The sequence below is a fragment of the Salvelinus fontinalis genome, chromosome 35 (genome assembly GCF_029448725.1).
Source record: "Salvelinus fontinalis isolate EN_2023a chromosome 35, ASM2944872v1, whole genome shotgun sequence".
Lineage (NCBI taxonomy): Eukaryota > Metazoa > Chordata > Actinopteri > Salmoniformes > Salmonidae > Salvelinus > Salvelinus fontinalis.
Genome location: NC_074699.1, coordinates 10,875,998 through 10,893,295, shown reverse-complemented (window position 1 = coordinate 10,893,295; position 17,298 = coordinate 10,875,998). Strand labels below are relative to the sequence as shown.

Here is a 17,298-nt window from a genome sequence, read left to right as displayed (position 1 = left end):
ACAGGATCTGTGTCTTTCGATTCGTGTATGCTGTGTATTTTTACGAAATGTTTGATGATTAGTAGTTAGGTAAACACGTTGCTCATTGTAATTATTCTAGTCCATTTGTGATGGTGGGTGCAATTGTAAACTATGCCATCTACCTGAAATATGCACTTTTTTCTAACAAAACCTATCCCATACCATAAATATGTTATCAGACTGTCATCTAATGAGTTTTTTTGTTGGTTAGGGGCTATAAATATCTTAGTTTAGCCGAATTGGTGATGGCTACTGGTGTTGGTGGACAAATAAAAGATGGTGGATTATGCTAATGTGTTTTTAGGTAATAGATGTACATCTTTACATATTGTGTCTTCCCTGTAAAACATTTTAAAAATCGGAAATGTTGACTGGATTCACAAGATCTGTGTCTTTCATTAGCTGTATTGGACTTTAATGTGTGAAAGTTAAATATTTTAAAAATATTTTTTTTTTGAATTTCGCGGCACTGGTTTTTCAGTGGGGGGGGGGGGGGGTGTGCCGCTAGCGCCACGCTGATCCTAGACAGGTTAAACATTATAGTCATTACTTGGGGTGGCAGGTAGCCTAGTGGTTAGAACGTTGGACTTGAAACCGAAAGGTGGTTAAAGCGTTGGACTTTTAACCGAAAGGTTGCAAGATCAAATCCCTGAGCTGTTAAAGTAAAAATCTGTTGTTCTGCCCCTGAACAAGGCAGTTAACCCACTGCTCCTAGGCTGTCATTGAAAATAAGAATTTGTTCTTAACTTCTCTAGGGTAGGGGGCAGCATTTTCACGTTTGGATAAAAAGCACAACCAAATTCAACTGCCAGTTACTCATCTCTAGGAGATAAGATATGCATATTATTAGTATATTTGAATAGAAAACACTCTGAAGTTTCTAAAACTGTTTGAATCATGTCTGTGAGTATAACAGAACTTATTTAGCAGGCGAAACCCAGAGGACAAACCATTCAGATTTCTTTTTTTTGAGGTCACTGTCTTTTCAATGAGTTTTCATTGGGAAACCAGATTTGTAAGCGAATTGCTTGCAGTTCCTACGGTTTCCACTAGATGTCAACAGTCTAGAGAAATAGGTTGAGGTTATTCCTTTGTGTAATGAAGAAATACAGCCATCTTGAAGTCGAGGCACTCCAGGTGTCCTGGACATGCACTTCAATCAAACAGAAGGCATGCTACATATCGTTTTAATCCTGTATTGAACACATATCATCCCGTCTTCAATTTTATCGATTATTAACATTAACAAATAACTAAAGTTGTATTACATAAGTAGTTTGACATTTTTTGGCAAAGTTTACAGGTAACCTTTGAAATATTTTGTCGTCACGTTTGAGCAAGTTGGAACCGGTGTTTTTCAGGATCAAACGGGCCAAATAAATTGACATTTTGGATATATATCGACGGAATTAATCGAACAAAAGGACCATTTGTGATATTTATGGGACATATTGGAGTGCCAACAACAGAAGCTCGTCAAAGGTAAGGCATGAATTATATTTTTATTTCTGTGTTTTGTGTCGCGCCTTCAGGGTTGACATGTTCTCTCTTTTGTTTACTATGGTGCTATGCTCAGATAATAGCATCGTTTGCTTTCAATGAAAAGCCTATTTGAATTCTGACATGTTGGCTTGATTCACAACCAGTGTAGCTTTAATTTGGTATCTTTCATGTGTGATTTAATGAAAGTTTGATTTTATAGTAATTTTCATAGGAATTAATTTTAATTTGGCGCTCTGCATTTTCTCAGGCTTTTTGCCAAGTGAGACAGTAGCGTCTTGCCTAAACTCAGATTTTTGGATATAAATATGAACTTTACCAAACAAAAATACATGTATTGTGTAACATGAAGTCCTATGAGTGTCATCTGATGAAGATTATCAAAGGTTAGTGATTCATTTTATCTCTATTTCTGCGTTTTGTTACTGCTCTCTTTAGCTGGAAAAATGGCTGTATTTTTCTGTGACCTAACATAATCGTTTGGTGTGCTATCGTCGTAAAACCTTTTTGAAATCGGACACTTTGGCTGGATTTACAACAAGTGTAGCTTTAAAATGGTGTAAAAAACTTGTAATTTAAATTATGGGATTTCTGTTGTTTTGAATTTGGCGCCCTGCAGTTTCACTGGCTGTTGACGAGGTGGGACGCTACCGTCCCACATACCCAAGAGAGGTTAACCTGTCTAGGATCAGCGTGGCGCTAGCGGCACACCCCCCCCCCCCCCCACTGAAAAACCAGTGCCGCGAAATTCAAAAAAAATATTTTTTTTAAATATTTAACTTTCACACATTAAAGTCCAATACAGCTAATGAAAGACACAGATCTTGTGAATCCAGTCAACATGTCCGATTTTTAAAATGTTTTACAGGGAAGACACAATATGTAAAGATGTACATCTATTACCTAAAAACACATTAGCATAATCCACCATCTTTTATTTGTCCACCAACACCAGTAGCCATCACCAATTCGGCTAAACTAAGATATTTATAGCCCCTAACCAACAAAAAAACTCATTAGATGACAGTCTGATAACATATTTATGGTATGGGATAGGTTTTGTTAGAAAAAAGTGCATATTTCAGGTAGATGGCATAGGTTACAATTGCACCCACCGTCACAAATGGAATAGAAAAACTACTTAGAGCAACGTGTTTACCTACTTACTAATCATCAAACATTTCGTAAAAATACACAGCATACATGAATCGAAAGACACAGATCCTGTGAATACAGACAATATTTCAGATTTTCTAAGTGTCTTACAGCGAAAACACAATAAATCGTTATATTAGCTTAGCACATAGCAATTAGCAGCCCAGCATTGATTCTAGCCAAAGTGAGCGATAAAAGTCAACATCGCCAAAAGATATTAATTTTTTCACTAACCTTCTCAGAATTCTTCCGATGACACTCCTGTAACATCATATTACACATTCCATATAGAGTTTGATCGAAAACGTTTATATTTAGCCACCAAAATCATGGTTAGACAATGTGAAATGTAGACAAGCTGGTCAGAAAAAGTCCTTGCGCCACTTAGACAGTGATCTACTCTTATACATAAATACTCATAAACGTGACTAAAAAATATAGGGTGGACAGGGATTGATAGACAATTTAATTCTTAATACAATTGCGGAATAACATTTTTTAATTTATCCTTACTTTTCAATACAGTTTGCGCCTAGCGAAGCTACGTCATAAAACATGGCGTCCTAAGCCACTAAAATGTTTCGACAGAAACACGATTTATCATAATAAAAATGTCCTACCTTGAGCTGTTCTTCCATCAGTATCTTGGGCAAAGGATCCTTTCTTGAGAGCAATCGTCTTTTGGTAGAAAGCTGTCCTCTTGCCATGTGGAAATGCCTACTGCGTTCGGGATGAACTGAAAAGCGTGCCCAAATATTCACATCGTTGCAAAAATAAATGTCCCAAAATCGCACTAAACGGATATAAATTGCTATAAAACGCTTTAACCTGTCTAGGATCAGCGTGGCGCTAGCGGCACACCCCCCCCCCCCCCACTGAAAAACCAGTGCCGCGAAATTCAAAAAAAATATATTTTTAAAATATTTAACTTTCACACATTAAAGTCCAATACAGCTAATGAAAGACACAGATCTTGTGAATCCAGTCAACATTTCCGATTTTTAAAATGTTTTACAGGGAAGACACAATATGTAAAGATGTACATCTATTACCTAAAAACACATTAGCATAATCCACCATCTTTTATTTGTCCACCAACACCAGTAGCCATCACCAATTCGGCTAAACTAAGATATTTATAGCCCCTAACCAACAAAAAAACTCATTAGATGACAGTCTGATAACATATTTATGGTATGGGATAGGTTTTGTTAGAAAAAAGTGCATATTTCAGGTATATGGCATAGTTTACAATTGCACCCACCATCACAAATGGACTAGAATAATTACAATGAGCAACGTGTTTACCTAACTACTAATCATCAAACATTTCGTAAAAATACACAGCATACACGAATCGAAAGACACAGATCCTGTGAATACAGACAATATTTCAGATTTTCTAAGTGTCTTACAGCGAAAACACAATAAATCGTTATATTAGCTTAGCACATAGCAATTAGCAGCCCAGCATTGATTCTAGCCAAAGTGAGCGATAAAAGTCAACATCGCCAAAAGATATTAATTTTTTCACTAACCTTCTCAGAATTCTTCCGATGACACTCCTGTAACATCACATTACAACATGCATATACAGTTTGATCGAAAATGTTTATATTTAGCCACCAAAATCATGGTTAGACAATGTGAAATGTAGCTCAGCTGGTCAGAAAATGTCCTTGCGCCACTTAGACAGTGATCTACTCTTATACATAAATACTCATAAACGTGACTAAAAAATATAGGGTGGACAGGGATTGATAGACAATTTAATTCTTAATACAATTGCGTTATTACATTTTTTAATTTATCCTTACTTTTCAATACAGTTTGCGCCAAGCGAAGCTACGTCAAAAAACATGGCGTCCTAAGCCACTAAAATGTTTCGACAGAAACACGATTTATCATAATAAAAATGTCCTACCTTGAGCTGTTCTTCCATCGGTATCTTGGGCAAAGGATCCTTTCTTGGGAGAAATCGTCTTTTGGTGGAAAGCTGTCCTCTTGCCATGTGGAAATGTCAACTGAGTTCGGGATGAACTGAAAAGCATGCCCAACTTTTCACATCGTTGCAAAAATAAATGTCCCAAAATCGCACTAAACGGATATAAATTGCTATAAAACGCTTTAAATTAACTACCTTATGATGTTTTTAACTCCTATAACGAGTGAAAAGATGACCGGAGAAATATAACAGGCTAAACTAACGCTTGGAACAGGAGAGGGTCGGTGTCTTCCACGCGCGTTACGCAGCAAGAAAAGACTTGCTAGCTAAAGGTTTTTTTCATTTGTAGGGCCTGTGAACGAGCAATCGAGCCCGTTGGAATCGTCATCACGTAAAGGCATCCAGGGGAAGACGTAAGAAGTGTCCGTATAGTCATAGCAACGACAGTGCCCTTTTAACTGACTTCAGAAAAGTGGCCAACATTTCTCAAATCTGACTCCATGTCAGGGAAATTGCTGTAGAATGGGCTCTGTTCCACTTAGAGACAAAATTTCAACTCCTATAGAAACTATAGACTGTTTTCTATCCAATAATAATAATAATATGCATATTGTACGATCAAGAATTTTGTGGGAAGCCGTTTAAAAAATTAGCCACATTAGCATAAATAGTCTAAACAGCGCCCCCATCCCCAACAGGTTAAATTAACTACCTTATGATGTTTTTAACTCCTATAACGAGTGAAAAGATGACCGGAGAAATATAACAGGCTAAACTAACGCTTGGAACAGGTGCGCGCCGATGTCCTCTAGGCGCATGACGCAGCTCCAAAAGAATGACTAGCTTCAGGGTTTTTTCATTTGTAGGGCCTGTGAACGCGCAATCGACCCCATTGGAATCGTCATCACGTAAAGGCATCCAGGGGAAGACGTAAGAAGTGTCCGTACAGTCATAGCAATATCAGTGCCTTTTTAACTGACTTCAGAACAGTGGCCAACATTTCTGAAATCTGAATCAATGTCAGGGAAATTGCTGTAGAATGGGCTCTGTTCCACTTAGAGACAAAATTTCAACTCCTATAGAAACTATAGACTGTTTTCTATCCAATAATAATAATAAAATGCATATTGTTCGATCAAGGATTTTGTGGGAAGCCGTTTCAAAAATTACCAAATTAGCATAAATAGTCTAAACAGCGCCCCCATCCCCAACAGGTTAACTGACTTGCCTAGTAAAAAATGTTTAATCTTGTGCTGGGGACAATAAAAGGACACTCTATATTGTGCAGTTTTGTCACAGAACACAATGCCACAGATGTCTCAAGTTTTAAGTGAGCGTGCAATTGGCATGCTGACTGCAAGAATTTCCCCCAGAGCTGTTGCCAGAGATTTTAATGTTAATTTCTCTACCATAAGCCACCTCCAGGGTTGTTTTAGAGAATTTGGCAGTACGTCCAACCGGCCTCACAACCCACCGACCACATTTAACCATGCAAGCCCAGGACCTAGACATTCGGCTTCTTCACCTGTGGGATTGTCTGAAATCAGTCACCCGGACAGGAGTATTTCTGTCTAATAAAGCCCGTTAATGGGGAAAAACAAATGTTATTGGCTGGGCCTGGCTGCCAAGTGGGTGGGCCTATGCCCTCCAATGCCCACCCATGGCTGCACCCCTACCTAGTCATGTGAGATCCATAGATTAGGGCCTAATTTATTTAAATTGACTGATTTCCTTATATGAATTGTAACTCAGTAAAATTGTTGAAATTATTGCATGTTGCATTTATATTTTTCTCACAGCAGTAAAATAACCCTACAGCAATAGGAAATGTGAATTATAATGTGGATTATAATTAATGGCATTTTTTTGTAGGGGTTGATACATGTCTTGTTAGGGCAAACCAAGTTTGACATTTTATAGTGGAAATTCTAAACTCTAGAAGCCTTTATAAACCTTGAATACACTAGAAGCGTGCATTTGCTGCTGTGCAGAAAACGGCATCTGTAAGCGGGTATTGTTGGTAAATTGAGGAGATATGTGGATTGGGTCTAAAGCCCTTGTTTTGTCTGTCATCAAAAAATAAAGGCTTAAGTCAAACAACAAATTCTGTGTGCTGTAGAACATCAATGAAATACTCACAGGCCAGGAAGCAGTCCATACTGAAGGAGATGTTATCCAGACAAATGGCTGATCCTGGACCAGGTCCATTGTCAACGCTGAACTGGAGCCAGAACCTGAGGAGAAACAAAATCTGATCTTTGAACAGTAGATACAATCTGGATTTAGAACACAACATCAATGACCACAAGCTGCATCACTCAAGTCCTTGAGATGAAGTATATCTGCTTCCGGTGGTGAAAAACCTCCTTAATTTAAGTGTATTATTCAAGTCTAGGATAAGAAAAAAGGCTAGATTCAATCCATAACGCTGAAGTTCAGCGTTGTAGCACGACTGACATTTAACGGCAGTTGTTCCGCGGTAATAGCTGCATATGCTGGTTCAAATGGAAATGACGTTTAAATTTCAAGCGTGGTATAGCGCTGAACTTCGGCAATACGAATTGAATCAAACCCAAAGATAGATTATGTATAAGGAGTGTAGATATACTTCCAAACAGTATCATGAGATGTATGATATCACTGCCTTATCCTTCTTTAAGACATAACTCAAGTATTCTACTAGCACAAATACATACTTCAAAAATAACATTGTTGACTGCAACCTGAATAATGAGTTTTACGCCAGTACTACAGTAGAACATGTCATAATAGTGTGCTATTAGAAACTGCAAATAGATAGAACACTGATGGATGACCACAAAGACCACAATTTACATTACTGTGACCCTGTACTGAATGTACGCATCTACTACACTGAATTACCGATTTTCCCAAGCATGTGCACCACACAGAGTTGGTAGAATAACCAATAAAATAAAAAAAATAAAAAAAATCTGAGTTACAGTGACTTTCACCTACTGCTCTTTTCTCTTCCATTTGCAGAACACAGAGGAGAGAGATTATAAATGACAGACTACTGTTGGGAGCCAAATCTGAAGACATTCACATACTTCCTTTTATTTTGTTACGGAACAAAATCCTATCAAAATCAAGACTCATTTGGGAATTTGCTTGTGAGAAAATCCACTTGAGTTCTGAAGGTGCAAGGACATGCTTTTTAATTAAGAACGTGAGCAGAACAAGCTCCATAAAACCGGAAATAGAAATTGAATCAATATCTGAAGACCAGGATTAGCTTGGCTCCAACGATAAAGAGAGCCCAGTCAAGCACGCCGGGGATGAAACAAGTCATCCAACCTTTTCCCTCTTTTTCTTACATTTTTAATTTCAGCTCCTCACACTGAATAACTAAAAATCAAGTGCTAATTGTAGGAAAAGGCGGATGAATGGAGGCCTCTGTATCGATTTTTACTACCCAGTTTTAAAAATACAGGGTGATACAGTGAGCGATAAGGAGAATAGGGAACTCACCGCAGGCCCATGGTATAAGGCAAGTCAACCCATTGGGACCTATGATGAAAGGGAGGCTTATCTTAAAGTGTAATGTAAATACTGAAAATGTGTGTTCGGAAGGAAGAACTGAGGAAAAAAAGCTTTGCATGACTGTGTCTTTGGACCTGAAAAGCGATATGTATTTTCTTTCATCCTAAAAGAACACACAATGCATCGTTGTGGTTTGCTGGTTCTTTTATGCTTTGACGTGATGCATGTTTCAAATGTAGTATGATCTCACAATCTAATGAAGCCGTGTCCCATTTTGACCGTGTTACATATTCATACACTGAACTCTGTTATTCCAAGGGCCGTGATTGGCCAATTCACTTGTCAGTCTGTCATTGGAGCAAATTAATTCGCCGTACCAGTCAACAAGTCCGTAGAGAGGAAGCATAATGAGTCTCCAGCCTCTCTCGGTCTTGAGCTCACTGGCAGAGTGCCACAGTCTGCGCTGCTCCTCTGGTCCTGTGCTGTTCTCCACCAGCCACAAAGATAGCGCCCACCTCTGGCCACCTCCGGAACACATCCAGAACCGTACCTGTTGGGGAAATTAAGTTATATTATGAGTCAGAATAGGAATTGAATAGGACTTGACTGAGACACACATTGACATCTCAAATCATCAGATTGTGATGTTATACTGTCATAATTACTAGTTTAGAAGTAGTGTACGCACATCCAGTTACTTGTTCCCATAGTGTTATTAAGTGCAATATTTTGACCGTTTTACTCCAGCCAGACCTTCATGGAAGACATTTGGGTTTAAACATTGCACTTGATAAAACTGTAGAGGCAGTCTGAGGGTATCTTTCTTTAAATGGAAGTTATAGTTACAAATACAGATTCATAAATTGTCTCAGCTGTACACCAGGCCGTACAAATGTCCTTATTTATATTGCTCGTATTTGTCTCAATCTAATGGAACAACAATACTCCTGTCTAAATGCTACATTTCTGTCTCTCCAATATGCAGAGCTGACTATGGTTTCCCTCTAATCAAAAAGTAAACTATAATTTCTACAAGGTCTTCTATCACAGTGTACTCCCTCACCTAATTGTCATTGATCTAGATTTCACCTTTGCCAAACTGTGAGAATTTCCCTGACATCAAGATTATAGAAGTCAAATTGTGTTTGCCAGGCATTACTCTGCTACTAATGCCCAAGCGAATCTACTCTTGAGATTGGGTGCTGCGGCAGACAAAGCAGACAGGCAGGCAGGTAGGATACATTGGACAGCTCAGGGTCGTGTAAAGAGATCTCGAGGTGCTAATCTGGTATTATGACTAATCTTTAGTCCCGTGCAAAGGAACTGCTGACTTCGGCTAGCTAGATTGTAGCTTTAGGCACTGTTATAGGACTGAACTTTACTTCAGACATATCTCAGTAGCTGTCGCTCAGAGGCCCACTTTATGTCCCCCTCTTTCACTTTCTTTTTTCCCTTCTTCCATTTTCTGTCTCAAATTGATTCTCTCCTTGTGCATCCTATGTCTGTGACGATACCAGTATCGCCAAATATTTTCCATGGCAAAAATGAAAACATGGTCTGGGCAAAACTCTTTGGTCCTTTTGTACCTGTTGTATTTAAGATACTGATGTTTGCGAAAGTATTCACCCCCTTGGCATTTTTCCTATTATCTTTCCTTACAACCTGGAATTAAAATGTATTTTTGAGGCGTTTGTATCATTTGATTTACACAACATGCTTATCACATTGAAGATGCTAAATATTTTTTATTATGAAACAAACAAGAAATACGACAAAAAAACTGAAAACTTGAGTGTGCATAACTATTCACCCCCCCAAAGGCAATACTTTGTAGAGCCACCTTTTGCAGCAATTACAGCTGCAAGTCTCTTGGGGTATGTCTCTATAAGCTTGGCACATCTAGCCACTGGGATTTTTGCCCATTCTTCAAGGCAAAACTGCTCCAGCTCCAGCAAATTTGGATAGGTTCCGCTGGTGTACAGTAATCTTTAAGTCACACCACAGATTCTCAATTGGATTGAAGTCTGGGCTTCGGCTAGGCCATTCCAAGACATTTGAATGCTTCCCCTTAAACCACTTGAGTGTTGCTTTAGCAGTATGATTAGGGTCATTGTCCTGCTGGAAGGTGAACCTCCGTGCCAATCTCAAATCTCTGTAAGGCTGAAACAGGTTTCCCTCAAGAATTTCCCTGTATTTAGCGGCATCCATCAATCCTTCAATTCTGACCAGTTTCCCAGTCCCTGCCGATAAAAAACGTCCCCACAGCATGATACTGTCACCACCATGCTTCACTGTGGGGATGTTGTTCTTGGGGAGATGAGAGGTGTTGGGTTCACGCCAGACATAGCGTTTTCCTTGATGGCCAAAAAGCTTCTTCCATATGTTTGAGGAGTCTCCCATATGCCTTTTGGCGAACACCAAACGTGTGAGCTTATTATTTATTTCAGCAATGGTTTTTTTCTGGCCACTCTTCCGTAAAGCCCAGCTCTATGGAGTGTATGGCTTAAAGAGGTCCTATGGACAGATTTTCCAATTTCCGCTGTGGAGCTTTGCAGCTCCTTTAGGATTATCTTTGTTCTCTTTGTTGCATCACTGATTAATGCCCTCCTTGCCTGGTCTGTGAGTTTTGGTGGGCGGCCCTCTGTTGGCAGGTTTGTTGTGGTGCCATATTCTTGATATTTTTTTATAATGGATTTAATGGTGCTCCGTAGGATGTTCAAAGTTTTGGATATTTTTTAAATGAATCAGCAATATACAAATTGGCTTAATTATTTATTTACTAACAAAATAAATAATCACAGAAATACAAAACAAACAGTAGATATTGGTTACTAACAATGATATAAAAGTTCCTAGTGGGCTATGCCGATATGACAGCTTGGTAGACAAAATGTCACATGGCATGACGCTGGAGAGACGAAGCAGGTACGACAGGTTTCTGTAAATAACTGACATGGAACGAGACAGGAACAGCATCAGAAAACGAGTAACGCAGACAAAAACAATCAATGCAGAAGCCGGGGAACAGAGCTGGGGAACTGATAATTATAGGGGAGGAAATAACAGGTGATGAGTGAGTCCAGGTGAGTCCAATGTTGTTGATCCGCGTGACGAGGGAAGGCAGGTGTGCTTAATGGATGATAGGAGTGCGTGATGCAGGGCAGCCAGGCGCCCTCAAGCGCCAGGGGGCGGGGAAGAGTGGGAGCAGACGTGACAGTACTCCACTCCTCTGGGACGCTAGCCGGCATCCCACCTGGGCGAACCGGCCGAGACATGGGCGCTGGGCAAGCCGGTTGGGGCATGGAAGCCCAACGAACCGGCAGGAGTTTGAGAGCCTGGCGAGCCTGTCTGAGGCATGGAAGCCTCAGACAGGCTCGATGATCCGGCTGAGGCACCTGTTGATCCCGCTGCAGAGAGGGAGCCCGAAGATCCGGTGGAGTGTGACGTGGGATTGGAAGCCGCCGAGCCAACCGAGGCAAGGAAACCTCTCGAGCCAGACAGGGCGTGAAAGCCCGACCGGCTGGCTTAGGCACTCCCGGTTACATCGGCAGCGGAATCCACCCCCACGTCACCAACAAAACAAAATATAAACAAAAAAAACCTCCAGGTCCGGCTGGGCGAACAAGAACTGACGATCCGGCTGAGGCCCGACGTGGGATGGGCACCATCCGAGCCAACCGGGTCAAGGAAACCTCTCGAGCCAGCTAGGACGTGGAAGCCCGGCGAGCTGGCTAGGCACCCCTGGTTCCATCGGTGGCGACCCAGAGCCGATGCCACCATACCAACCGGAACACCAGTACTCCCCGATGCTTCGTGTGATGGCTACTGTATTCTGTCACATGGCATGACGAAGTAGGTACGGGGAGTAAAACATTAACATTAACATTAAATAACGGACATGGAACGAGACAGGAACAGCGTCAGCAAATGAGTAACAGACAAAAACAATCATTGCAGAAGCCAGGGAACAGAGCTGGGGAACTGAAAAATATAGGGGAGGTAATAACAGGTGATGAGTGAGTGCGTGAGGCAGGGCAGACGTGACACAAAAGGAAAGGGGTGGGGACTGAGAGAGCAGGAAAGACAAAATGGATTCATTACACACAGTCTATAATTATATTCATTGTAATGCTAATTCTTTGCACATGAATGGCCACTCATTTGAGAATAGTTGCAAATTATATATTTACGCCCGTATGTCATTGTTGTCTTCTCTGTTGGAATCCTCGATCATCCTGTAGGGTTCATCAGAGTCTCTGGTTCATTTTCCCAGAAGTCACAATGTCTTTCGTGGTTGCAGGTAGTTACAATGGATACTTCAGAGTACCATCATTTCCAGCCGTGTAGCCAATGCGCCACATGGTATGGTCTTGTCATTTAGTAGAGTTGTAGTGCCAAATATTTCAACATGTCCCACATTCCCACCTTCTCAAAAGTAGAAATATTATTTAATTCTCCCATTTTGAGGATTAGGAGTTTGGCCAAAAGAGGTGCTTTGTTCTCTTAGACTCTCTCAATACTGCATGGCAGTTTCTACCAGGTATTTATGACCTGTGGCAAAGTTACACATAGTGAAAGTGCTAAGTGAAGTAAAAACATTGATGCTGTCCTAACAAAGACACCTTACTAACCTCTAAATACAATATTAGCCCACTTGCCAGACAGACACCTATCAAGAGGCAGACTTTTAAAACCATAGCCATGGACTCACTCTGTCTCGACCTGACTGACAACCCCGCTGACCAATAACGCTTGAATAATGCATTTGAAATTCTCCATGATATTTTTATGTCATCAGATTGACAGGTGCGGTCTCTTATGTTTATTGACTGGGTTGACCTCGTGTCTGGAAATCCTATCCCTGGGAAATATCACCGACTTAAATGATGATATCTTGCTAAACCACCACTATCAAGGATGGGATCAAACTTCTGTCAATTGAAGAAATACATTTTAAATTAATAAATGAATAAATGGCATTGCCCCCAGCATCCACTGCAGCTCCCCCTCACCTGTCCACTGCAGCTCTTACCAGGTAGGTGTAAATGTGTGCGTGTGTGTGCATCTGTCTGTCTGTATTTTTAGGCAACTTAAGAAAACTAAGAGTTATATGAAGACAAAGTGCTCCAAGATATTCAACTAGGACTTTTCAATCCATTAGATGCATTCATATCCTTAAGTAAGGAGAACTCTTCTTATTGTATCTAAAAATGAATGTGCAGTAATTCAGCAATACTGCCATTATCAATAACTTAGTTTTTCAAACCAGTTTCAATAGAAACACTACTGTATTTTTCTTCACAGTGTGCCTGTTTGCTTCCAGACACTCCTCTCTTACATAATTTGTCTGTCCATTCAGTCATGTTTTTGTTTGTTCTCTATGTGCTAATACACACTTTGTCCCTGTCCCAAATAAGATGCCATTTGGGACACAGTCGGTGTGTAGGTCTGTTTGCTTAGACTTAAAAGACCACATCTTCACACAACAGAAAGGTGTTGTGTGTGTGTGTGTCTTTCTTTCTTTCTGTCTGACTGTCTGTGCGTGTCTGCTGTGTATCTATCTATATCTCTCTCTCTCTCTGTGTGTGTGTGTGTGTGTGTGTGTGTGTGTGTGTGTGTGTGTGTGTGTGTGTGTGTGTGTGTGTGTGTGTGTGTGTGTGTGTGTGTGTGTGTGTGTGTGTGTGTGTGTGTGTGTGTGTGTGTGGGAGAAAGAACACTCCTTTGCTCTTACCTCACATGGAGAGTTCCGTAGGGGAGGAGGGAAGAGAGGGCTCCTGAGCAACGCTGACCCCTGCTGACCCTTAGACTGTCCTCCATCCACACTGAACATGGCACCTGGAAGACACACATTACACACCACACAAATAAATAAACAATCACAAATAAATCTGTTAAATATCTGTGTTTTGCAAAAAAAAGTTATTTGCACGACAGAAGATTTGACAAGCTTCTATGAAATATGTTGGGCATATTTTTTCATTTTTTACTTTAACTTCTTGCGACTATAGGGGGTGCTGTTTCAAATTAGCATAATTGTCTCTACAGATGAAACGGCTTCCTACTCAATTCTTGATCGTACAATATGCATATTATTACTATTATTGGATAGAAAACACTCTCTAGTTTCTATAGCCGTTGGAATTTTGTCTCTGAGTGGAACAGAACTCATTCTACAGCAATTTCCCTGACATGGAGTCAGATTTCACACATTTTGGCCCCTGATCTGGAGTCAGTTTAAAGGCCACTGTGAATGCTATGAGGATACGGACACTGCTTACGTCTTCCCCTGGATGCCTTTACGTGATGACGTTTTGAATGGTATCGATTGCGCAATCACAGCCACTATAAAACAAAAAAACATGTAGGTAGGAACTCTTTTCCAGCTGCGCCGGACGCGCGTTGGACACCGCCCTGCTCTTTTTCCAAGCATTAGTGTAGCCAGTAATATTTCTCCGGTCATGTTTTTACCCGTTATAGGTGTTAACAGCATCATAAGGTAGTTAATTTGAACCGTTGTATAGCAATTTATATCCTTTTAGTGCGATTTTGAGGCATTGCTTTGTTGTGCACTTTGACGCGCTGGGCACATGTCGGTGTCCCGGTCGTACGTTAGTGGGCATTTCGATGGACAAGTGGACATCTTTCGACCAAAAGAAGATTAGACCCAAGAAAGGATTCTTTGCCCAAGATTCTGATGGAAGAACAGCTCACAGTAAGAACAATTTATGATGATAATCGTGTTTCTGTCGAAAAATGTTAAAGTTTACGCCGCCATTTTGTTTTGTATAGCTTCGCTTGGCGCAACCTGTATTGAAAAGTAAGGATAATTTAAAAAATGTAAATCAGCGATTGCATTAAGAACTAATTTGTCTTTCGATTCCTGTCAACCCCGTATTTTTTAGTCAAGTATATGATTAGCTATTGATTAAACTAGATCACTCAAAGATGGCGACCGACATTTCCAGGCTTGTTTTGCTACTATTTTCATTGTATAACCACGTTTTTTTATGGCTAAATATGCACATTTTCGAACAAACTGTATATGTATGTTGTAATATGATGTTACAGGAGTGTCATCTGAAGAATTCTGAGAAGGTTAGTGAAAAAATGTACATATTTTGGCGATGATATGATATCGCTCTCTTTGTCTAGAATCAGTGCTCGGGTAACGTTTGCGTATGTGGTATGCTAATATAACGATTTATTGTGTTTTCGCCGTAAAACACTTAGAAAATCTGAAATGTTGTCTGAATTCACAAGATCTGTGTCTGTCCATTGCTATGTGCTGTGTATTTTTAAGAAATGTTTTATGATGAGTAAATTGGTAATACAAGTTGCTCTCTGTAGTAATTCTAGGAGCTTTGGTGAGATTTGTGATGCTGGCTGCAATGGCAAACTATGATTTATACCTGAAATATGCACATTTTTCTAACAAAACCTATCCTATACCATAAATATGTTATCAGACTGTCATCTGATAAGGTTTTTTCTTGGTTAGTGGCTATCAATATCTTAGTTTAGCCGAATTGGTGATAGCTACTGGTGTTGAGAGAAAATGGTGGACAAAGAAAATTTTTGATTTTTGCTAACGTGTTTAGCTAATAGATTTACATATTGTGTCTTCCCTGTAAAACATTTAAAAAATCTGAAATGGTGGCTTTATTCACAAGATCTGTATCTTTCATTAGGTGTCTTGGACTTGTGATTTAATGATATTTAGATGCTACTATTTAATTGTGACGCTATGCTAGCGATGCTAATCAGTGTGGGGGGGGGGGTGCTCCCGGATCCGGGGTAGAGGCTCGTTAGAGGTTAACCCCTGTTTCTCCCCAATTGGTAGTTACAGTCTTGTCCCATTGCTGCAACTCCCCTAAGGACTTGGGAGAGGTGAACATCGAGAGCCGCGCATCTTCCGAAACACGACCCTGCCAAGCCACACTGCTTCTTGACACACTGCTTGCAACCTCTTGACACTTTTTTTTATTTATATTTTTTATAACTTTCCCAAGGTAAAACGGACTATTTCTCAGATCCAGATCGTAGATTATGCATATAATTTACAGATTAGGATAGAAAACACTCCAAAGTTTCCAAAACTGTCAAAATATTGTCTGTGAGTATTACAAAACTTATTCTGCAGGCGAAAACCTGAGGAAATCTAACCCGGAAGTGATTTTTTTTAAATCTGTGTTTCATGGCCCGTCTTTCTTCCATTTAAAGGGGTATCAACCAGATTCCCTTTCCAATGGCTTCCTCAGGCTGTGCCCAGGCTTTAGACATAGTTTCAGGGTTTGATTTTGAAAAATGAGCAAGATATTTCAAAAGTAGTCAGGTGTCCTCAGATTAGTTCCTGCTCGCGAGAAGGTAGCGCTACATTATCTTTTTCTCTTTTATTGAATAGGTTAAGGTCCGGTTGAAATATTATCGATTATGTTTGTTAAAAACAACCTGAGGATTGATTATAAAAAACATTTGACATGTTTCTATGAACATTACGGATACTTTTTGGAATTTTCGTCGAACGGAACGAGGCTTTGGTTTTCTGAACATAAAGCGCAACCCCAATGGCGTTTTTTTGTTATAAAAGTAATATTTATCGAACAAAAAGAACATTTGTTGTGTAACTGGGAGTCTCGTGAGTGCAAACATCTGAAGATTATCAAAGGTAAGCGATTCATTTTATTGCTTTTCTGACTTTCGTGACCATGCTAATTTGGGGCTAGCTATTGTAGCATTGATTGATACACTCACAAAAGCTTGGATTGCTTTCGCTACAAAGCATATTTTCAAAATCTGACACGATAGGTGGATTAACAACAAGCTAAACTGTGTTTTGGTATATTTCACTTGTGATTGCATGATTAAAAATATTTTTTGTAATATTTTGCGCCCTGCAATTCAGCGGTTGTTTAGGAAAATGATCCCGCTAAAGGGATCCGTAGCGCAGAGAAGTTAACAAACTATAGTTTTGGCAAGTCGGTAAGGACATCTACTTTGTGCATGACACAAGTAATATTTCCAAAAATTGTTTACAGACAGATTATTTCACTGTATTACAATTCCAGTTGGTCAGAAATGTACATACACTAAGTTGACTATGCCTTTAAACAGCTTAGAAAATTCCATAAAATAATGTCATGGATTTAGAAGCTTCTGATATGCTAATTTACATC

At 39.9% G+C, this 17,298-nt stretch overlaps 1 protein-coding gene across 2 annotated transcripts in view; it reads right to left on the bottom strand.

The window, feature by feature from the left end:
* LOC129834321 (ALK tyrosine kinase receptor-like) overlaps positions 1–17,298 on the bottom strand; it is a 733,537-nt gene that overhangs the window by 124,721 nt on the left and 591,518 nt on the right. For both annotated transcript variants that reach the window (XM_055899197.1, XM_055899198.1), the window contains exons 8-10: positions 13,857–13,960; positions 8,503–8,675; positions 6,761–6,855 (exon numbers count right to left, since the gene is read on the bottom strand). In XM_055899197.1, coding sequence (XP_055755172.1) covers positions 6,761–6,855; positions 8,503–8,675; positions 13,857–13,960 — 372 coding nt within the window. The remainder of the gene's footprint in view (positions 1–6,760; positions 6,856–8,502; positions 8,676–13,856; positions 13,961–17,298) is intronic.